The sequence below is a fragment of the Hylobates moloch genome, unplaced genomic scaffold (assembly GCF_009828535.3).
Source record: "Hylobates moloch isolate HMO894 unplaced genomic scaffold, HMol_V3 SCAFFOLD_18, whole genome shotgun sequence".
Lineage (NCBI taxonomy): Eukaryota > Metazoa > Chordata > Mammalia > Primates > Hylobatidae > Hylobates > Hylobates moloch.
The window spans coordinates 61,186,656-61,208,692 of record NW_026652293.1 but is presented as its reverse complement, the minus strand read 5'-3'; the positions used below and the strand labels follow the sequence as shown (position 1 = coordinate 61,208,692).

At 53.2% G+C, this 22,037-nt stretch overlaps 1 protein-coding gene across 2 annotated transcripts in view; it reads right to left on the bottom strand.

Moving 5' to 3' along the window:
- Positions 1–14,080: 14,080 nt before the first annotated feature.
- The window catches only part of OBSCN (obscurin, cytoskeletal calmodulin and titin-interacting RhoGEF), a 168,297-nt gene continuing 160,340 nt past the window's right edge, over positions 14,081–22,037 (bottom strand). For both annotated transcript variants that reach the window (XM_032136250.2, XM_058430481.1), the window contains 12 exons: positions 19,893–21,912; positions 18,961–19,041; positions 18,546–18,656; positions 18,218–18,385; positions 17,152–17,274; positions 16,798–16,968; positions 16,119–16,200; positions 15,701–15,940; positions 15,280–15,503; positions 14,986–15,061; positions 14,537–14,686; positions 14,081–14,357 (listed from right to left, as the gene is read on the bottom strand). In XM_032136250.2, coding sequence (XP_031992141.1) covers positions 14,180–14,357; positions 14,537–14,686; positions 14,986–15,061; positions 15,280–15,503; positions 15,701–15,940; positions 16,119–16,200; positions 16,798–16,968; positions 17,152–17,274; positions 18,218–18,385; positions 18,546–18,656; positions 18,961–19,041; positions 19,893–21,912 — 3,624 coding nt within the window. In that variant the 3' untranslated portion in view covers positions 14,081–14,179. The remainder of the gene's footprint in view (positions 14,358–14,536; positions 14,687–14,985; positions 15,062–15,279; positions 15,504–15,700; positions 15,941–16,118; positions 16,201–16,797; positions 16,969–17,151; positions 17,275–18,217; positions 18,386–18,545; positions 18,657–18,960; positions 19,042–19,892; positions 21,913–22,037) is intronic.

Here is a 22,037-nt window from a genome sequence, read left to right as displayed (position 1 = left end):
GGGAATTATGTAATACCATGTTGAACAAGATCAGCAGTTTCATTCAGCTGCAACAAAGAGAAGTCTGAGTGGAACCCAGGGGCCTGGGCATTTCTCTGTGTTGGGGTGGGGTTTTTGTTTGTTTGTTTGTTGTTTTTTGAGACAGGGTCACCCAGGCTGGAGTGCAGTGGTGCAATCACGGCTCACTCACTGCAGCCTCGACTTCCCAGGCTCAGGTGATCCTCACACCTCAGCCTTTCGGGTAGCTGGGACTACAGGTGCACGCTGCAGATGGGGCCATGCCCAGCTAATTTTTGTAAAGATGAGGTTTTGCCATGTTACACAAGCTGGTATTGAACTCCTGGGCTCAAGAGATCCTCCTGCCTCAGCCTCCCAAGTAGCTGGGAGGGACTACAGGCGCACACCATCATACCCAGCTAATTTTTTTTTTTTTTTTTTTGAGAGGTGGGAATCTCACTATTGCCCAGGCTGGTCTCAAACTCCTGGGCTCAAGCGATCTACCTGCCTTGGCCTCCAAAGTGCTGGGATTTCAGGCTGAGCCACCAGGCCTGGTGGGGTGAGTATTGCCGTAGCCTGTTTCCAAGCGGCTGTGTCCAGGGCTTCCCTCCAATTGAAGACTCCGGCTGCTGCGTTTGTGCCTCCTGGAGTGAGGCAGCCCCCGCCACCTTAAAATTGCTGATCTTGTTCAACATGGTATTATGTAATGCCACCCATCCCCCTACCAAAAAAAAGACAAGAATGGGAGAATGACTAAATAAATGATATTCAGGAGACTGTAGTGAAGCACAGTGGAACACAGGAAACATTTACCAGGTTATCTCAAAAAACAATTCCTTCAGCAGCTCCACATAAGGACCATACACCTGAGCAAAGAGCGGAGAGCCCATCTGGCTGGTGTAACAGCCGGGGGAAGCCTTGTGGGTGAGACCACAGGTGTGCACCCAGGATAGTTCTGGCCATAGCTGTAAAGTAAAGCTGCACACTCCATGACAGAAGGGCAGACTTCATGACTCATCTTTCCGGATGTCCCCCTGCTGAGTGCTGGGACCCTGTGGGTGTCACCCATGCTTCCAGGCAGTGGAGAGATGATGGGAACATGCAGGACCCTGAGCAGGGAGCTGGTCTCTCAGAGGGGCTGACAGTGAACGGCCTGAACAATTGTGTCCTGCACTATCAGGGAGCCCCACTGTGTGCAGCTTGCAGTTGACCAAATATTTAGGTTCCCCCAAATTCATATGTTGAAATCCTCACCGCAAGTTCATGTTATGAGGAGATGGGGCTTTGGGGATGCAATTAGTTCATGAAGGCGGTGCCCTCATGAATGAGATTAGGCCCTCTGCAATGGGACCAGGTCTGGGGGTCTGCACAGTACATCGCCAGTGCACTGTCAAGCATGGTCCAAAAACAGGGTCGTTGTGCAGGCTACCCATTGCATGTTCTCCTCCACACCTGCCATGCCCACCTGACAGTAGCTGGCCACCCTCAGAGTGCCCACAATGTTCTGAGAGCTGCAGGACATTGTCGTGCCGTGGGCTGCATGGAGGGTGCCCAGCACCACCTGTGCAGCACCCATCTGTCCTGGTGCCCCCCGCGCCCTCGAGCCCCCTGCACCCCAGTGCCCATCTTGCATGCTGTACCCTCCCCATCTCACCCTTGCCCACCACATGCCCCCCCGTGTGCCCAATGCCCCCCTCCTGCACCTGTAGCCTCCCAGTGAGCTCAGACCCCCCAGGGCCCATGGGTCACCCGTGCGCCCTAGATCCCCTTATGCCCTGGGTGGCCACGGAGCCCAGTGCCTCCCATGTTAGCAGTGCCCAGAGCTTCTGGTCACCCCACACCCAGCCCTGTGCACTCCAGGCACCCAGAGAAGCCCCGCACACCCTGTTTGCTTCCATGCCTCCCATGTCCTGTCCCTTCCCAGGCGCCCTGTGTTCGCAGGGGCAACCCTGCCATCTGGAGGAAGGCCTCCTGGTGCTGGTGTGGAGCTCTGTCTCCACCGTGCCCTGGACCCCTGTGTTCTCCCTGCCCTACCCTGCCCTTCCCAGCCCGGAGTCACCTCTTCCGACCACCCTGACTTTTTGTAACAACTTAATTGTGGTATAGTTTTCACACGGTAAAATTCAGCTATTTCAAGTGTACCATTAAAATGATTTTTACTAAATCCACCGTCATCATGATTCAATTTTAGAACATTTTCATTACCTCAAAAAGATGCCTCTGGCCTATTTCTAGTCTCCTAATATAGCACATTTCATTATCTGCTTTTCCACCACTGAACCAGTCTTAGGTTCCTGGGGTAAATCCCACTTGGTCCTTTTACTGTCTTGCTCTATGCAGTTCGCTAATACTTCAAGATTTTTACACCTATACTCGTGAGGGATATTGCTCTGCAGTTTTCTAAAAGGACAGGGTCTCACTATGTTTCCCAGAGGTCTCGAACCCCCAGCCTCAAGTGATCCTCCCGCCCAACTCCCCGGTTGCTGGGACTACAGGCCTGAGCCACCCGCTGGGCTGTGGTCCATAGTGTTTTCGTGGTGTCTTTGTGTGGCTTTGGTACCAGGGTGATGCTGGACTCCTGAGTTAGGAAGCACCCTCCCCCACTGTCCTGAAAGAATTTGAGAGGGTCGCTTTCTCCCTTTATTTAATGCTCTGTAAAATCCAGTGAAGCCGTGTGATCCCAGCCTTTCCCTTGTAGTGGATTTTAAATTACTAGCTCAATTGCTTTAATTGTTATGGGACTGGTCAGATAGTTCATTTATTATGTCAGTTTTGGTAACTTTTGTCTTTCTAGATATTTGCTTATTTTCTCTTGGTCAGTAAAACTAACGTTTGGTCACAAATTGATTTTTTTTTTTTTTTTTGAAACAGTCTTGCTCTGTTGCCCAGGCTGGAGTGTAGTGCCACAATCTCGGCACACGGCAACCACCGCCTCCCAGCTTCAAGCAATTCTTCTTCCTCAGCCTCTCAAGTAGCTGGGACTACAGGCATGTGCCACCATGCCTGGCTAATTTTTGCATTTTTAGTAGAGACAGGATTTCTCCATATTGCCAGGCTGGCCTCGAACTCCTGACCTCGTGATCTGCCCACCTCGGCCTCCCAAAGTGCTGGGATTACAGGCGTGAGCCACTGCACACGGCCACAACTTTTTATTTCATTTAATTTTCTCTATTATGTTTCTGTTTTTTATTTCAATAATTTCCACCTTCCTTTTTATTGTTTTCTTTCTTTTTTGTGCTTTTAGTTTGCTTCTCTTTTTTATGAGATAGCATCTCATTCTGTAGCCCAGGCTGGAGTGCAGTGGCATGATCTCAGCTCACTGCAAGTCTCAGTCTGCGGCCACTGCCAGTCTCAATCTGCAGCAGGCTCAAGCAGCCTTCCCACCTCAGCCTCCTAAGTAGCTAGGACCACCAGTGCACACCAGCATGCCCAGCTAATTTTTAAATTTTTTTGTAGAGACAAAGTCTCCCTGTGTTGCCCAGGCTGGTTTCAAACTCCTGGACTCAAGTAATCCTCCCTCCTCGGCCTCCCCAAAATGTTGGCATTACAGGTGTGAGTCACTGTGCCCAGCCTCTTTTTTTGGGGGGGGGATACAGGGTCTCTTTCTGTTGCCCAGGCTGGAGTCTAGTGGCATGATCAAAGCTCACTGCAACTTCTATCTGCTAGGCTCAAGCAATCCTCCCACCTCAGCCTCCCAAAGCACTGGGATTGAAGACATGAACCACAGCACCCAGCCTTTTTCTGCTTTCTTAAAATTGAAGCTTAGACCAGGCACGGTGGCTCATGCCTGTAATCCCAGCACTTTGGGAGGCCCAGGCAAGTGGATCACGAGGTCAGGAGATTGAGACCATCCTAGCCAATATGGTGAAACCTGGTCTCTACTAAAATACAAAAAATTAGCCAGGCGTGGTGGCACGTGCCTGTAATCCCAGCTACTCGGGAGGCTGAGGCAGGGGAATCACTTGAACCTGGGAGGCGGAGATTGCAGCGAGCCAAGATCACACCACTGCACTCCAGCCTGGCGACAGAGGGAGACTGTCTCAAAAAAAAAAAAAAAAAAGAAGCTTAGGTTATTGATTTCTGATCTTTCTTCTTTTGTATTTATTTATTTTTGAGGTGGAGTCTCACTCTTGTCGCCCAGGTTGGAGTGCAGTGGTGCAATCTGGGCTCACTGCAACCACTGCCTCCTGGGTTCAAGTGAGTCTCCTGCCTCAGCCTCCTGAGTAGCTGGGATTACAGGTGTGCACCACCACACCCAGCTAATTTTTGTATTTTTAGTAGAGATGGAGTTCCGCCATGTTGGCCAGGCTGGTCTTGAACTCCTGATCTCAGGGGATCCACCTGCCTCGGCCTCCCAAAGTGTTGGGATTACAGGCATGAGCCAACAGACCCAACCCTTTCTTCTTTTCTTTTTCTTTCTTTTTTTTTTTTTTTTTTGAGATGGAGTTTTGCTCTTGTCACCCAGGCTGTAGGGCAATGGCACGATCTCTGCTCACTACAACCTCTGCCTCCCAGGTTCAAGCAATTCTTCTGCCTCAGCTTCCCAAGCAGCTGGGATTACAGGTGCCTGCCACCATACCCAGCTAGTTTTTGTATTTTGTAGAGACGGGTTTTCACCACATTGGCTGGGCTGGTCTCAAACCCCTGACCTCAAGTGATCCACCCGCCTTGGCCTCCCAAAGTGCTGGGATTACAGGTGTAAGCCGCCCAGCCTCTTCTTTTCTAATGCAGGAATTTATGGCTATACATTTCCCTTTAGGCACTACTTGAGCTGCATCCCATGATTTTCAGTACGCCATTTTCATTTTCATTTGGCCAAAATACTTCCTAATTGTGTTTGAGATTTCTTCTTTGACAGTTTATTTTAAAGTGCATTGTTTAATTTTCAAATATTTGTAAATTTTCCAAGTTTCCTTCTATTGTTGACTTTAATTAAACTCCATTTTGGTCAGAAAATGTTCTTTGTGTGGTGTCAGCTGAGACCGGTTTTACAGCCTAGCGGATTGCCAATCCTGAGAAGGCTCCACGTGCATTGGGAAGAACATGCATTCTGCTGTTACCCACTGGAGGGTTCTGTTCTGTCCATGACTATACCCACGAGAGTTTAATTTATGGAGATGACTGAATGACAACATGGAGAGCCTAATGTTATTGAAAGAAGAATTTATGGCCGGGCATTGTGGCTCACACCTGTAATCCCAGCATTTTGGGAGGCCGAGGCAGGCAGATCACTTGAGGTCAGGAGTTTGAGACTAGCCTGGCTAACATGGTGAAACCCTGTCTCTACTAAAAATACAAAAATTAGTCTGGCGTGGTGGCACACACTTATAATCTCAGCTACTCAGGAGGCAGGGAAATCACTTGAACCTGGGAGGCAGAGGTTGCAGTGAGCCACGATCACATCATGCACTCCAGCCTAGGTGAAAGAGCGAGCTCCATCTCAAAAAGAGAAAAAAAAAAAAAAAAAGAAAGAAAGAAGAATTTATCACTTACATTTCCCAAGAGAAGGAGCATGCCAGGACACCAGGGCCACACGAGGAAACACCAGGGTCAGCCAGGGGGTATAAAGGAGCAGGGGCAAGCCTGGGCCAGAACCTTTGATGGGATTTCTGCGGGAAAGACAAGGCAGGACAGGGTAACACTTACGACTGGTGACTTTCTATAATTCTGGTGGGCTTTGGGCACAGAGACTGTCCCTAGCTGCCAGGTGCCTGGCCCTGGGTTAATTTAGGCATATTGGCTTGTGCTGAGGGTTTGATAAGGAGCTTGTTGGGATCTGGGCTCTGGATTGGTTAGTCTGGAGGTTAAAGCTGCGGTCCTGGGCAAGCCCTCTGGCTGTCTCTAAGAAATGGCCTGCCCTGGGAGGAGGAGGCTGTCTCTCTCCTGCCATCTAGGCCACATGTTCAGAGCAACAAGAATATAGAAAATAAAAATATATAGTGAATACAGTTGGCACTGTGATGACAGGTTGCCAAACAGACAAATCTAGAATGTTAGAACACACAGTTGTGGCCAGGCATGATGGCTCACACCTGTAATTCCAGCACTTTGGGAGGCCGAGGCAGGCAGATTGCCTGAGCCCAGAAGTTCCAGACCAGCCTGACCAACATAGTGAAATCCCATCTCTACTAAATACAAAAAATTAGCCAGGAATGGTGGTGCGTGCCTGTAATCCCAGCTACTAGGGAGGCTAAGGCAGGAGAATTGCTTGAACCTGGGAGGCAGAGGTTGCAGTAAGCCAAGAACATGCCATTGCACTCCAGCCTGGGCAACAAGAGCGAAAATCCGTCTCAAAAAAAAAAAAAGAAAAGAAAACACAGAACATTTATGGATGTCAGTTTTGCCCAATTGGCTGATAGTGTTTTGTAAGTCTTCTATATTCTTGGTCATTTTTTCTAGTTATTTTGTTCATTATTGAGGAAGTGCTATTGGAATCACTAACCATTATTGTTGAATTGTCCATTTTTCCCTTTAGTTCTGATAGCTTTTGCCTCATGGATTTTGAGACTCTGTTGTCAGGTGTGTGTATGTTTATAAGGTGATTCCAATCTTCCTAAATTTATTAATACTTGTTTTGTGGCCCAGCGTGGTTTATCTTGAGAATGTTCCCTATGTGCTTGAGAAGAATGCGTCTTCTGCTGTTGTTAGGTAGAATATTTGTATGTGTCTTTTAGATCCAATTGGTGTATAATGTTGTTCAAGTTTTCTGTTTCCTTATTGATCTTCTGGTTGTTCTATTCATTATTGGAAGTAGGGTATTGAAATCTCTTACTATTATTGTGTTATTGTTTCTTCCTTTAGTTCTGTTCATGTTTGCTCGGCTGTTAGGTGGGAAAATGCCATTTTGCATTTCTTGTAAGGAAGGTTTAGTGGTGATGAACTCCCTCAGCTTTTGTTTGTCTGGGAAAGTCTTCATCTTGCCTTTATTTTCAAATGAAAGCTTTGCTAGGAGTAAGATTCTTGGTTAGCAATTTTTTTTCCTTCAGCACTTTGAAACTATTATCCCCCTCTCTTTCGGCCTGCAGGGTTTCTACTGAGAAGTCCCCCAGTAATCCGATTGGAGCTCCCATGTATGTCACTTTCCTCATGCTGCTTTCAAAATTCTCTTTTTGTCTTTGACTTTGGCAATCTGATTATAATGTGTCTTAGTGTAGACTTCTTTGGTTTATCATATTGGGGGCCGTTTAGACTTCACAAATCTAGATGTTCATTTGCCTCCCCAGATTTGGGGAGTTTTAAGGCATTATTTCTTTTTTGGGTTTTAGGGCATTATTTCTTTAAATAAGCATTCTGCCCCTTTCTCTCTCTGTTCTAGGATTCCCTTAGGCTTTCTTTATTCCTTTTTATTATTATTTTTTTGCTCCACTAACTGGATAATTTTAAATGACCTGTCTTTGAGTTTGCCAATTTTTCTGTTCGATCAAGTCTACTCTTGAATTCCTCTAGTGAACTTTTCAGTCCACTTACTGTATTCTTCAGCTGAATTCCTGTTTGATTCATTTTTGTATCCCACAAATTTTGACATAGTTTGTTTTCATTCTCATTCAGTCTCCTTTGTCATTTCTTCTCTGACTCATGGATTACTTGGAAGTGTATTGTTTATGTCAAACACTTGGAGATTTTTCAGATATATTTAACTGGTTACTGGTTTTCAATTTAATTATGTTATGGGCAGATAACATACTCTAAATTATGCAGTTGCCTCAAATGTATGCATCTATGTAACTATCTTTGTATATCTATCTCTACATCTCTATCTTCTGTATCTCTGTATATCTATCATGTCTATTCTGTTACATCTACCTATCATCTAACTGTCTCTATCTTCTATCTCTATACCTATCTCTTCTATCTGTAGTATTTATATCCATCCATCCATATCTCTATCTAGCATATCTATCTACCTATCTGTGTCTATCTTCTATCTCTATCAATCCATTGATCTATATGTGTAGATATCTATCTTCTATAGCTCTATTATCCATTTTTCAATATATCTTTGCCTCTATCTCTACCTATATCATCTATTTATCTTCTCTGTCTTCTAGATCTCTATCATATCATCTATCATTTCTATATTTATCTGCCTCTATCTGTATCTTTATATCTCTATTATATATTTATATCTGTGTATATCTATCTATCTATCTTATCTCTTAGCCCAGTTGCCCAAGGTACCAGTATCCTTATCTGCAGGTGAGCATGAGGACATCTGTGTTGAAGACACACCAACCTTTGGATAAAGAATGCAGGGTCTCAGGAGCTAGGCCAATTATTTGCATTCTGAATGCTATTTGTTTCTGTACCATATGGTAGTAAAAATTTGCATGGTATGATTTTAAAAACTTGAATTTTTAACTTAATGTTCTATGTTCTGTAGTAGTCTCATTTTCATGTTACCAAAGGAAACCTGTTATGACCAGAATAAATTATTTTCTCAACATTGAACTAAGAATTCCTAGAGCTGGGGAAATAAAGGAATGTCCTTTGCTGCCAGCCTCCTTCCTTCCTCCTTAGGATACCTCTTTAAAATTAATTATTAGTTTGGTTTTCCTATTTAATGGAGAAATTATTTAGGATGTTTTCTAAAATGTCCAAGTGGCTAGCTATAACTTGCTGTTTATTCTTTGATTGACAGTGACTAATGTCATTTCACAATGGCCAGGAAATGTGGGCTGTATAATCTCCACTTTGAGAGGATTTTGACCTAATGCCTGGTCATTTATGTGGCTGGCCTCTGGATATCTGAAAGTAATATGAATCCTTCATTTGCTGGTTTCAAAGTACTATCTACCTATCTTCCTATCACATAAATGTTTCCAGTGATGCCATCAATAGTTACAGAAATTGATTTATTTTTATATATCTGACCTATTGATTTCTAAACACAATATATTAAAATTTTCTACGATTACCAATGCGCCAGTTATCAATTTTGCCTTTTATTGCCATAGCTTTCTGTTTCCTAGATACTAAGTTATTGTGATTTTATATAGATAGATAGATAGATAGATAGATAGATAGATAGATAGATAGATTGATTGATTTTCACCCACAGTTACTGGCTCATAACTCATAAAATCCTTGGGATTGCCAAAGTGTTTTCTTTAGAATGCCTTTTGTCTGATAGATTCCAGGGTGGGGCTGGTCCCTGGAAAGACAAAGGCAGGAGTAGAGAGTTGGGACTTTCGGCCCCACACCCGATCTCCAGGGAAGGGATAGGGGCTGAAGGTCAAGTTGTTCACCAATGGCCAATGGTTGAATCAATCATGCCTATGTAACGAAGCTTCCATAACCCAAAAGGACGGGGTTCAGAGAGCTTCCGGATAGCTGAACATGTGGAGGTTCCTGGGAAATGGTACGCCCAGGGAGGGCAGGGTGGCTCCGCGCCTCTTCCTTCATACTTTGCCCTATGCGTCTGTATCCTTTGTAACATCCTTCTTAATAAAGCAGTAAACATAAGTAAGTGTTTCACTGAGTTCTGTGAGCCACTGTAACATATTAATGGAACCCAGACAGGGGTTTGTGGGAACCCCAAATTGAAGCCAGTTGGTCAGATGTTCCAGAGGCCTGGACTTTTGACTGGTGTCTGTGTTGGGGGCAGTCTTGGGAAGTGAGCCCCAATCCTGTGGGGTCTATCTCCAGGTAGACAGTGTTGGAATTGGAGTGAGGACACCCAGCTGGTGTCTGCTGCTTGGTGGTGGGAAGAAACCTCACAGGTTTGGCCACGGAATCTTCTTCTGTATTGATTGCTGCTGTGGTGTGAGAGCAGAGGAGAAACGCCATTTAAGACAGCTTTTCCCTTGTACAGTTCTGATATATTAGGATAATATGAGTAATTTCCCTGCGGTAATGCCTAAAGCATAACAGGCACTATAAATGGTGTTAAGCCCTGTTGTTAATGTTAATTGTTATTATTCACCATCATTTTGGTTGGTTGGTGCCGGGGCTATGTTGTATTTGTCCTTACTGGAAAGTTACTTGGGACAAGAGACACAGACCTAATCCATCCTATGTGTCCAGTGTTCTGGTCCTTGAGGGGTTTCAGATTCAGACCATGTTTATTTCACACATAACTCTCTGAGTGGACGGTCCAGCAACTCCTATGGCAACTCATGCTCATTCCTACGGTTCTTGCTCTGGTTCAAACACATTTTGTCCTTCCTCATCCACTGTGATTTTCTGACTTCCCCAATATGAGTGAGACCTGTGAGCAATAAAACAGCCCTGAGAACTATTCGGGAACTCCTGATCAGTCTGAATGTTGGCACTGCACAGCCTAGTCTCGCGGTCAAGCAAAACCACCATGGATGAACCTGGAAGACACTATGCTAAGTGAGATAAGCTGGTCACAGAAGGAAAATACCATAGCATTCTACTTACGTGAGGTATCAAAGGAAGTAAGTTCATAATGACAGAAAGTAGAATGGGGGCTACCCTGGCCCGGGAGAAGGGAGAATGGATTTTAATGAGGACAGAGTTTCAGTTTTGCAAGATGAAGCGTTCTGGAGATGGATGATGATGATGGTTGCACCACATGTGAATATAATTAACAATACAGAACTGTACACTTGGCTGGGCATGGTGGATCATGCCTGTAATCCCAGCATTTTGGGAGGCCGAAGCGGGCAGATCACCTGAGGTCAGGAGTTTGAGAACCACCTGGGCAACATGGAGAAACCCTGCCTCTACCAAAAATACAAAAAATTAGTCGGGTTTGGTGGCACATGCCTGTAGTCCCAGCTACTTGGGAGGCTGAGGCAGGAGAATTGCTTGAACCCAGGAGGCGGAGGTTGCAGTGAGCTGAGATTGTGCCACTGCACTCCAGCCTGGGCAACAGAGTAAGACTCTGTCTCAAAAAAAAAAAAAAGAACTGTACACTTGAAAATGGTTGAATGATAAATGTTATGTGTATTTTATCACAGCTTAAAACTTTTTTTTAACAACTTTTGCTCCATGAAAGACCCTGTTAAGGTGAGGTGGCTCATGCCTGTAATCCAGCACTTTGGGAGGCTGAGGCGGGAAAATCTCTTGAGCCCAGGAGTTTGAGACCAGCCTGGGCAACATAGTGAGACCCCATCTCTAAAAAAAGTAAATGAGCCAGGTGTGATGGCATACACCTTTAGTTCCAGCTACTCAGGAGCTTGAGGTAGGAGGATTTCTTGAGCCCAGGAGTTCAAGACTGCAATGAGCCATGGTTGCGCCACTGCACTCCAGCCTGGGCAACAGACTGAGATGCTGCCTCAAAAAAGAAAAAAGCCTCTGTTAGGAGGAAGAAAAGACAAGCCCAAGCCCAAAAGTGGGAGAACATATTTGAAAACCACATATATGGCAAATGGCTGGTCTCCAGAATATACACAGAACTCTTCATCCTCAACATTAAGTAAACAAACCATCCGGTTAGAAAATGGGCAAAAGACATGAATGGATATTTCACCCATGAGGATATAAAGCCGGCCAATGAAATGACAACACAGTGCAGCCATTGCATTCTTGGGCATTTATCCCAGAGTAATGAAGACTTACAGTCACACAGCAACCTGTGTACATGAATGATTATAGCAGCATTATTTGTAATTGCCCAAAACTGGGAATGACTCAAATGTCCTTCAATGGATAAGTGGTTAAACAAACAGTGGTGCATCCATAATATGGAATATTCTGCAGCAATCAAAAGGAATGAACTATTGACACATGCAGCAGCCTTCATGAATTTCCAGAGATGCCAGGCAAAAGATACCACATACAGGATTATTCCATTTATAGAACGTTCCTAAAATGACAAAGTTATATTAGTGCAGAACAAATTGTTGGGTGCCAGGGTTAAGGAGTGTTACTGTGGGAGGAAAGTGGGTGTGGTTATTTTTATGCCTTTTTGGGCAGCATAAGGGATTCCTCAAGATGGAAATGTTCTCTGTCTTGACTGTACCAGTCTTAATGGTCGTCGTACTGTACTACAGTTTTGTGAGATGTCAGTGATGGGGCTCAGAATGCAATACCCCAAAATATGGCACCTTGGCATGCTGAGTATCTCAAGCTGAAGGAAATTGTCTCCCTCTGACCTTCTCCTGCTTTTCTCCCTTGAAGGAAGCCATAAGAGAATTCTCTGACCTACCTCCCCCAAAAGCGGGTCATAGGATCCTCATTCCAGAGGCCAAGAAGAATCTGAACAAACAGGCCTTGGCAAGTTGCCCCCAGTTTATTATCATTAAGTTGCACCTGCTTTTTGTCTAAGCATATTTTTACATGACTGTTCATTCTTCATCAAACCCAAGCATAAAAAATAGACAGATTTGCCTGTTTCTTTGGGTTTTTGTTTCTGAAGGCTCACTTGTCACATAAAACCTTTTGTTAAATAGGTGTGTGTTGTGCTTTATCTTGTTAACCTGTCTTTGTGATTGGGGCCATACATGCAAGGTTCATCCATGCGCCTTGCAATGGGTGAGGAAAAGATACTACCTTTCCCCCCACCGCGCCCTGACATCAATGTTGTGGGAAAGTGAGTGCACGGTGCCTGTGCCCTTTGTGATGCATTGAGTGGTGACATGCTGACTCTCAGGACGTCATAAAGGAGGAGGAAGGTAAAGTCAGAGGCAGTGTGGGGGCAGAGGGAGTGAGGGCAGTCAGTTCAAGTTAGAAGATGTTTGGATTTGTTTTCTTTTTAGAGACAGGGTCTTGCTCTGTGGTCCAGGCTGGAGTGCAGTGGCACAATCACAGCTCACTGCAGCCTTGACCTCTGGGCTCACCTCCCGAGTAGCTGGTACCATGCTGGTGGCATGCACCACCACGCCAAGCTAATTTTTTTGTTTTTTGTAGAGATAAGAGTCTCCCTATTGTTGCCCAGGCTGGTCTTGAACTCCTGGGCTCAAGTGATCCTCCTACCTCAGCCTCCCAAAGTGCTGGGATTACAGGTGTGAGCCACTGTGCCTGGCTGAAGCTTGGATTTTAATTCAAAGTGTCCTGGGCTCAGTAAGATTTCAGGGGAGGTGTTCAGCATTTGGACATTGCAGAACGGACCCATCAGCATGTGGTCGTCATTGGGCCCCTGGGATGAGGAGAATCAGGAGGGTAGAGACTGCCGTCTACACCCTGCAGCCCCAGGCCCCCAGGAACGAAGCTGTCGTCCAACAAGTCAGCCTTGTTGCTGGGGACCGTGGAGAACATATCCCCACCCCGGGAACCGTGGGGCTGCTCAAGAAGAGGATGCTATGAAGAGCTGACTGTTTTGGTGATTGAAAGGAGTGTTTAAAACAACGGGGCCTCATTCTGGGTTGCATGCTGTCAGAGAGAGCCAGGACAACTCCATCACTGGATGTCCCCATAAATCTAAGCTGGCCAGGAATCAGCAGGACCCATTTTAGCCAAGAGGGGTCGGTTAGCCTCCTCTCCATCTGTGCTTAGACATAGGTATGAGGGGCCTGGTCTTGTGTCTGAGGGACCTCTGCAAAAGGTTTCATGTGCAAGAGGAGAAGGCCCTCCCTGCCAGCTCCCAGGTCTCCTGGGCTGCACCTGTCTCAAGTTCCCTTTCCCACGTCAAAGAAGAGTAGGAGAAAGGACATTCAGGAGCGTTTGAGAGACAACACGCGCACCCCACGGCCCAGGCTTCTTGTACTCCTGGCAAGGGGCAGGGCGGGGCTCGGCCAGCGCAGTCATTGCCCGTGGAATCTCAAAACACTGGGTTGCTTTTCACCGAGGCCACGCGCCAGCGACTCTGAAGCCTCCTCTCCGCCAGCGGATCGTGGCCCGCGGCTCCCTGCCCTCGCTTGCACGCTTTGCCCAAGAACTCTTCCTGGGGCAGAGAAGTTCTGGAAACAAGCGGCTGGCCCGACGGCGGAGAGAAAACGGGCTGCGGGGCTGGAGGTCAGCGTGATGCAGGAGAGGAAGGCGCACGGCGGGTGGAATAAACGCGCACGGGTGTGAGGATGGAGACGCCCCGCGGGGCTGAACGCGCGGAGCATCGACCCCTAAGGACGCCCTCTAAGGAGCTCGCAGGCCCAGACACAGCAGGGCAGGCTGATCGGCGCCCCAGCCAGAAAGGCGGGGACAGAGCCCTCACTCCCTCCCCTCCCCAAAAGAAAATAATGCAACGAGACGGAAGACTTCTCGCCCGGCTGTGCGTTTTTATTTGCGCGTCTGCAGCGAGCCCCAGTGGGGAGACCGAGGAGTGCGGCCGGGGCGACCCTCAGCGCACCTGGGCCAGGTTGTGCCTCTTGTACAGCAGCGCCCGTCTCTTCTCGCGATTGCGCACGAAGACGCGCAGCCGCACGGTAGGGAAGGTCACGGGCGCGGGCCGCGAACAGGCCGGGCCCTCCTCTGTTAGCCACGGGCACTGCAGGCAGCTGGACGCGCAGGGCCGGCCCCTGGGACGGACATAGGCTCAGCACGTGGCCCAGCGGCGGGAGGGGTGTGGGGAAGGCGAGTGGAAAAGGGGAGAGGGGGAGGGGAGAGGACGTAGGGGAAAAGGAGTGGCGGGGCGGGGCGGGGCGGGGCGGAAGGAGGAGGGGGCGGGGAGAAGGAGGAGGAGAGGGGCGCGGTTTACCAGGGCTGGGCGCACAGAGTGCTGCGCAGGAAAGCCACGGCGCCCCCGGACAGCCCCGCGTAGCAGCGGCTCAGCTGAACCAGCCCCTTGCGCAGTCCTCTCTGCAGGTCGCGTGCACCGTCGCTGCTCACCGGGTACTCGGCGCTCAGCCTGCGCAGGTGGCGGGTGCATGGGCCCTGAGGTCACCCTCCTCGGGTAGACCAGAGCGGAGGGGGAGGGGATGCAGGAGCACTGAGGTCACCCTCGGGTGGCCGGTGCAGGGGCCGTGAGGTCACTCTCGGGTGGACGGGAGTACAGGGGCCGTGAAGTCACCCTCGAGTATCGGGGCGCAGGGGCCGTGAGGTCACCCTCGGGTGGACGGGGGTGCAGGGGCCCTGATGTCACCCTCGGGTGGAGGGGGGAGAGTGCCCCGCCCACCTAGCAACGCCCAGACAGGTTGGAGGACTCACATGATGAAGGCTGTCACACCGATGGCCCAGATGTCTGTCTGTGGAACAGCCCCCTGGCCCTCCAGGAGCTCTGGAGCTGGGAGGGGCACATGTGGTTGGGCTCAGGTGGAGGGACACAGGTGGTAGCCATGAGTGAGTGGTCCCAGGTGGGATAGGTGGGGGCACAGGTGTGTGGGCCAGGTGTGCGGCTGAGTGGGTGGCAGTGGAGCTGGGAGAGGGGACAGCACTGGAGGAGGGGGGCTTCTTCCTGTCCCTCACCCCAAGTGAGGTCCCCCCAACTGTCCACACACGTACCCATGGTCTCTAGGTAGTCCTTGAACTTCTCCGAGGGCAGCACCTTCTCCTGGCTGAGGCTCTGTGCATTGCCCAGGTCCACGACCTTGAGCAGGTTGTATTCGGTGATGATCATGTTCTCGGACCTCAGGTCCAGGTGCAGGATGTGCTGGGTGTGCAGGTACTGGGTGGCGCTCAGCATCTGCCACAGGTAGTCCTTCACCTCGGATTCTGAGTAGGAGGCCCTGGGGGGCAGAAGCTGCTTAGCCCAGGCTCCGGGGTGGGGGCCACCAGGGCCAGGGCTGAGACTACTCCCCGTGGACTGGGAGGGGCACTGGCTGTGCAGAGGGGCCTGGTCCTCCAGCCCCACCCCAAAGGCCTGCGTCCATCAGTCCATCAGTCCGTCCATCAGCTCAACCACGCCACCTCAGGCCACCCTCACCTCTCGGCCAGGCAGGGGAGCAGCTCAGGCCCAGAGCACAGCTCCAAGATGAGCACCAGGTGCCGGGGGCTGAGGTAGGCTGCGTGCAGCTGGGCCAGGTGCGGGTGGCGCAGGCCCTTGAGGGCCTCGTATTCGCGCAGCACTGCTGTCTTGTCCTTGGGGCGGTAGGGGATGATCTTGGCGGCCAGCGCCCGCCCGCTGGCCTTCTCCCAGCACTGCCGCACCACGCTGAAGCGGCCCCTGCTCAAGGGGACAGCGGTCAGGCTGGTGGGTGGTCCCCTCCCATTCCCCGACTCGCAACACTCAGAGCAGCAGGAGCCCAGCTCAGCGAGAAGATGGGTGTGGGAGCATGGGTGGCCAGCAAGGGGGCGGTCCAGGCCCTGGCCCCACCCGCCTGCAGCCCCTGAGGCCACTGCACCTCCGGATCTGTGTCTGGAATGCGAAGGTCTTTGTGCTGGGCAGGGGTTGGGCTGACCGCCCCTGGCTCTCCTCCTCAGAGGCTGTGGGAGGAGAAGCAGGTGATAAGAGGGGGCGAAGAGGGCATCCCCACAGCCCCAGCTCTCCCCACCTCTCCCATCACCCCTTCCCAGGCACCCTGACAACTGGGGCTTTGAGCTACGCACTCCCACCTCTTGTTCCTCAGGTTCTGGGGGTATGGGGACAGGGAGGGGGTACAGCAAGCAGTGAGAGGCAACCTGAGTGAGGGTGTGAGGGCTGCAGGGGCATTTGAGAATGGACCACCCATAGCAATCATGCCCTCTCTTCCTCTCTTGAGCCCAGGGCAGCCATTACTAATCAACCCCAGCATTCCTCCACCAAAGCTAGAGGCAGCCCAGGCCAGTCACTACCAACACTCAGCATGAAGCAGAATGGACTTGTGTGCTCGTCAACAAGTGTCTGGGAGTGTAGCTGAGTGAAGGGGGGACCTGGGGGTGAGGCGGCCCCTAAAGTGTGTAGGCCTCGAATGCCAAGCCCAGGAGCAGCTGTCTCCCCAGAAGGAAGTGGACAGCTATGGAGACCCTGCACAGGAGGGAGCGTAATCTGGGTCTTCTAGCTGCTATTCCCACCCTCCAAGCCCCGAGTGTGGTGTGGCTCACCCAGGTGGCTGGGCCCTCCCAGGAGGACTTGCTCCGAGGGGCTGCTGTAGGGGCCCATTCCTGCCTTGCTGACACATGCCGTGCGGAAAGTGTAGGTACCGCCCCGGGAGAGCTTGCTGGTCAGGTAGCAGCAGTCAAAGATGTCGGAGGCCAGTGTGGTCCAGCTGCCGCCTGGCCACATAGGAGCACGTGAGGGGCCACTGAGGCCTCCGCGCACCACGTCAGTGGGGGTGGAGAAACCCTTCCCTGAGGCCACCCATGGGAACAGAGCAGGCTAGGCATCTCCCCAAGGGCCCCTCGACATGGCCCCCGGGAGGGGTGGCCGGAGCCTCGGGCACAGGGGCCACGTCATACCTTCTAGGCTGCACTGCACAATGTAGGTCACAGGGCCATAGGATTCCACGGGCTTCCAGACCAGCAGCACCCCATCCGCGTACACCTCCCCGATATCCGGGCATGGCGAGGATGAGGGGCGCTCTGCAAGGCACTGCCCAATGGTCAGTGACTCCAGGGTGGGCACCCAGCCTCCAGGGGCCAATATCTGGCTGACGCCTGCCTCACCCTGCAGCTACCAGGGCTCTGGAGCCCACCCTCCCTGGTCCTGTTCATTCAGGGTCCAGTCACAGTGAGGACTGGTAGGAGGGGCCTCTCCTGGCGAGGGGCTGGGGAGGTGTCTGCCCTGCCAGACCCCACTCCTGGGCTGGCCCATTCACCTGGGTGTGACCAGAACCCTGTGCAGGGGCCCAGGGTCTGGTCAGAGGGGCCCTGGTGGGGCTGCTGGGCTTCACTGGGTTGCCCTGCACAGGTTCAAGCAGGCCGGCCCACTCTGGGCATTGGGCCAGGGGTCCCAGAGCTAGGCCTGTAGCCCCCATCCTGACCACCTCAGAAACACGCCCCAGGGAACTGTGTTGTGCTTGTAACTCGACTTTGAGGTATGGAACGGGAAGCAGCCCACTCCTGCATGGGCTGGAGGGATGGGTGTGGAAGGAATGTGGGAAGATGGTGCGATGGGTCATGCGCCCGAGAAACTCAGTTCTCCCGGCAAGTGGCCAATGGGATGGGCTTTCTCCCTGGCAGGGAGCGTGGATGAACAGGCTTCCTTCCAAGCCCTGTAACGTCAGCAGCTGCGTCCGGCCATCCTTCCCAAGGCTGGTTGTTTCTGCTGGGACCAGCTCAGGGCCTCCTGCCAGCCCAGGGCAGCCCGGGTGGTCAGAACTCTGTGTTGACCTTCTCAGGCCTCCTGCAGCCCTGGCCGTGTGTGGTGCCTGGCCCCACAGGGATGTGGGCTGCTCAGGGTCAGGGAGCGGATGCCTCGGCGGCCAATGCACGGGCCCGGAAGGATTCCACGCAGGATGAGGCTTCCCAGCAGGCCCAGCCCAGCCTCCCTGGCCTGGTGGGACCCCCATTGTGGCCCACGCACCTGCCTTCCGGAGGACGCCCGTGGTGGTCGCTGTCCCCAGCGCATTGCTCACGCTGCAGGTGTACACACCCAGATCCTCAGCCACCACCACCAGGATGGTCAGAAGCTGGAAGTTCTTGAGTGTGGTGGAGATGAGGACACGGCTGCTGCTCTCCAGGGGGGCTCCGTCTGCAAAAGGACAGAGCAAGCCTCATGCCACAGCCAGGCCTCACACCTCTCCCTGGGCCTCAGTTTCCCTCCGGACTGCGAGGCATCCTGTGGGGCCAGCTCACAGGATGGCCACTCACCTGATTTCACCCAGCCCCCAGCCCCTGGGACAGCTTCTTACCTTTGCTCCAGGTGGCCTGGGCAGCTGGCTGGGCTGACACCTGGCAGGCCAGTGTCACTGACTGGCCCAGGACCACAGTCTCATCTGAGAGCTCCCTTAGGAATGTCGGTGCTGAGGAGGGAGGGTGAGGTCAGCCTTCAGGGATGACCTCCAGGCCCCAGAGCATGGCCTGGACCCTGCAGTGGGAACACCAGGAGGAGCCCTGCCCCACCACCCCCAACTCCCCAGCCTGGCCCATCTGCACCACCACCACCTCCTCCAGGAAGTCTTCCAAGACTGCTCAGTTCACCACACCTATCAGGACCCCTCATCTGTTCCCGCACCCCTGTGAGTGCAAGCTTGCTTCCCACCAGTCTGGCCACGCTGGTGGGACCCTGAGAGGCAGTGGGGCCTGGTCTCTGTTGGGCCTGCTCACCTCGGTCCCAGCTCTTCAGACCTGAGAGCCGGAAGGAAGCAAGGCCTGGCTTCTTCCTGGGGGGCCCCTCCTTCTCCAGACCTGCAGGAGGAAGGGGGCCAATGAAGGTCATGGTCAGGAGGCCTGGCCCCTCTGGGTAGCACCAGCCGCCTCTGGCTGCAAGGACCCGGAGCAGCTGGGACAGGAAGAAATTGGGGTCGGCCGGCCCACTGCCCACTCCCCAGACTTCCAGGCCACAGAGGACAGAGGAAACATGAAGACCAAGCACCCTTCCCACCTCCAGGCACGGGGTCAACAGGGTCCAGGGCCAGGGAGGACTATGTGGTCAGGGAGAACTATTGGGTTGTGAAGGGTTTTGGGGTCAGGAAGGGTTTTGGGGTCAGGGAGGGCCTGAGGTCAGGAGGGTCTGGGGTCACGTAGAGTATGGAGTTGGGGAGGGTCTGGGGTAAGGTAGGGTCTGGGGTCAGAGAGGACTATGGGGTCAAGGAGGACTCAGGAGGATCTGGGGTTAGGAGGGTCTGCAGTCAGGCAGGATCTGGGGTTGGGAGAGTGCAGCGTTGGGGTGTCTGGGGTCAGGGAGGGTCTGGGGCTGGTTGGGAGGACTCTGGGGTAAAGGAGGATTATGGTTCAGGAAGACTCTGACCCCTTCAAATGCTTTCCCCAGGGGCATACCACCTACAGCCTCCCCAGACCTCCACAGCTATGTTAGGTCCCAGGGCTGGGTCTCAGCTGCCCTGTGGGGAGGGTTGTCAGGGCTGGAGAGGTGACCCCAAGATTCAGAGGCCTGAGGCAGGGACAGGAGGTGTGGGCAGCATCTGGACACCGGCGGGGGGCCCCTGGGAGCCTCCTGCCATCACCTGGAGTGCAGTAACCTTAGGTACGAATGGGGTCCCCTGGACGTGCAGGATGCCTGGGGTGGGGTGGGGGTTCACCTTCCGGCCTGCCCTTCAGGATCCGGGAGATGTGCTCCACGGAGGCCTTCACTCTCTCACGCAGCCCCAGCTCTGCAGGCTCGTCCAGTGGCGGGTGCCTCCCAGGGAAGTGGAAGAGGCTGCGTGACGGCGAGGACCACTTGCGCTTCCTGCCCACGGCAGCCTCCGCCAGCAGTGCGTCCATGTCCTCTGGCTCCTCTGTGATCTCCAGGCCTGCGTGGGGGCCCAGTTCACCTGGCCAGGGCCACGTGGGCTCTGGGAACTCGTCCAGCTCCTCCTCAGCCATGGGGGAGGGCGGCTCTGGCTGAGCAGGCTTGGGGACTTTCCTGAAGATCATAAACTCGAATGGGAGGTACTTGATGTCGTATAGGTCTGAGAGGTTGAGGTAGGCAGGGTCCACCTCAGAAATGTCCAGGGATATTGTGTCAGCCGCCTCCGCATCACCTGACAGGTCCCGGATCTGCACCAGGGAGACCTGCCCGACATCCTCCCATGGGGTGGGCTCTGGAGAGGTCCTGGAGGGAGCCCTGCCGACCTCAGGCACAGGACTTGCACTGACCTGGGGCAGCGGGCTCTCAGCCCTGGCCTCCTCCTGCTCCTCCGACGATTGGGACACAGCCCAGGCTATCCTGGCCCACATGGGCCCCTGCCCCAGCATGCCCCCCGCATCTCCACCAAAGGCAAAGGTGCCATAGCCAGCTACGCCTGCGTAGCCCCCACGACACCCCAGGGAGAACTTCCGCGTGGTCGCCTGTTCCTGAGGCCGCTGCAGGGTGGGTGTGGAGTCGGACAGATCCTCAGCCTCCTGGGACCAGCCCTCAGCGTCCAGGGAGGGGCCAGGCTCTGTGCCCACCCGGCAGGAGCCCACCCTGAGGGAGCTCACTTGGGAAGAGGTCGCCTGGGAGGCTGACCCTGGGGAACTGCAGGGGCCGGGTTTTGGCCTCCCAGGAAGAGAGATGTCTCCAGGCCCCATCTTAGAGTCTAGTGGGGGGCTTGCTTTGGCAGGGGCAGGGGGTGCCTGGGGCTGTCCCAAGAAGGGGCTTGAGGGTACTAAGGGGGCCTCTTTGCAAGATCCTGGAGGGAGGGAGCCAGGAGGGCATGGGGCAACTGCTGGTTGGGGGCTGCAGCCCTCCTGAGGGGCAGAACCCTGCTTGGGGTGACAGAAAGGGGCTGGCTGCCCCCAAGGGCTGTCCGGGGATGGTCTCTCTGGCTGAGCAGTGCCTGGGTGGCCACCACTGGATGGAAGCTGCTTGGAGCCCTGAGGGTGCCCCGTGTCCCTGATAGGGGCCCCCCCAGAAGGGGCTGAAGGCAGTCGCTGTGCCTCACAGCAGGCCTCCGGGGAGGGGCGGGGGGTGCCTGGAGGGTCATGTTCCAGGGAGTGGCTGCGGCCAGGGGCCAAGTGGGTGCCAGAGGCAGGCAGCCGGAGGGCAGTCTCGGAGGAGGGGGCTTTGGCCAGGAGGGTGGCCTGCTCCTCCCTGGCGGCCTCCTCCTCCAGCACGCGGTGCTCCATCAGTGGCTCTCGCAGGCCAGGCAGCGCCCCCGCAATGTACCCGCCCTTCAGCAGGTGCCGCCGCCGGGCCGGGTGCCGCCTGCTCCCCGGGGCCAGGGCCCCGCTTTCAGGGCTCTCACCCCCCTGCTGGTAGAACAGACTGCGGATGACGCTGTGCCGGGGCACGCAGCCTTGGGCGGCTGGTGGCCCAGCACCCTCGGGAGATGCAGGCGGAGCTGGGGCCTCGGTGGAGCGCTCACTGGCCTCGGCCTCCTCAGGCAGGCTGGCCGAGGGCCGCAGGAAGCCCCGGGGGTGCAGCAGTGGCGAATGTGTCACCGGGGAGGGTGGCAGTGACTTAGCCCGGGCGAATGGGGCGAGCTCATTGTCAGAAGAGGAGGAGGAACTGGAGGAGCCACCAGTGTCCCTGCAGAGGTGCCGGGCCACGCCGAGGGAGGGGCTGTCGGGTGGGCCCCGCAGCAGCTCAGGGATGGAGCGCATCACCAGGATGGACTTGTAGCTCATCAGGGAACGCTGGAACCGCATGGGGGCAGCAGGCATCAGGTGGGGAGACCCAGGAGCTCTGGGGTCCTCTGCCCCCAGGGTGCAGTCATTCCGCCCTCCTGCCCTGTGGGACTGTGTGCACCCACCCCCGCTGT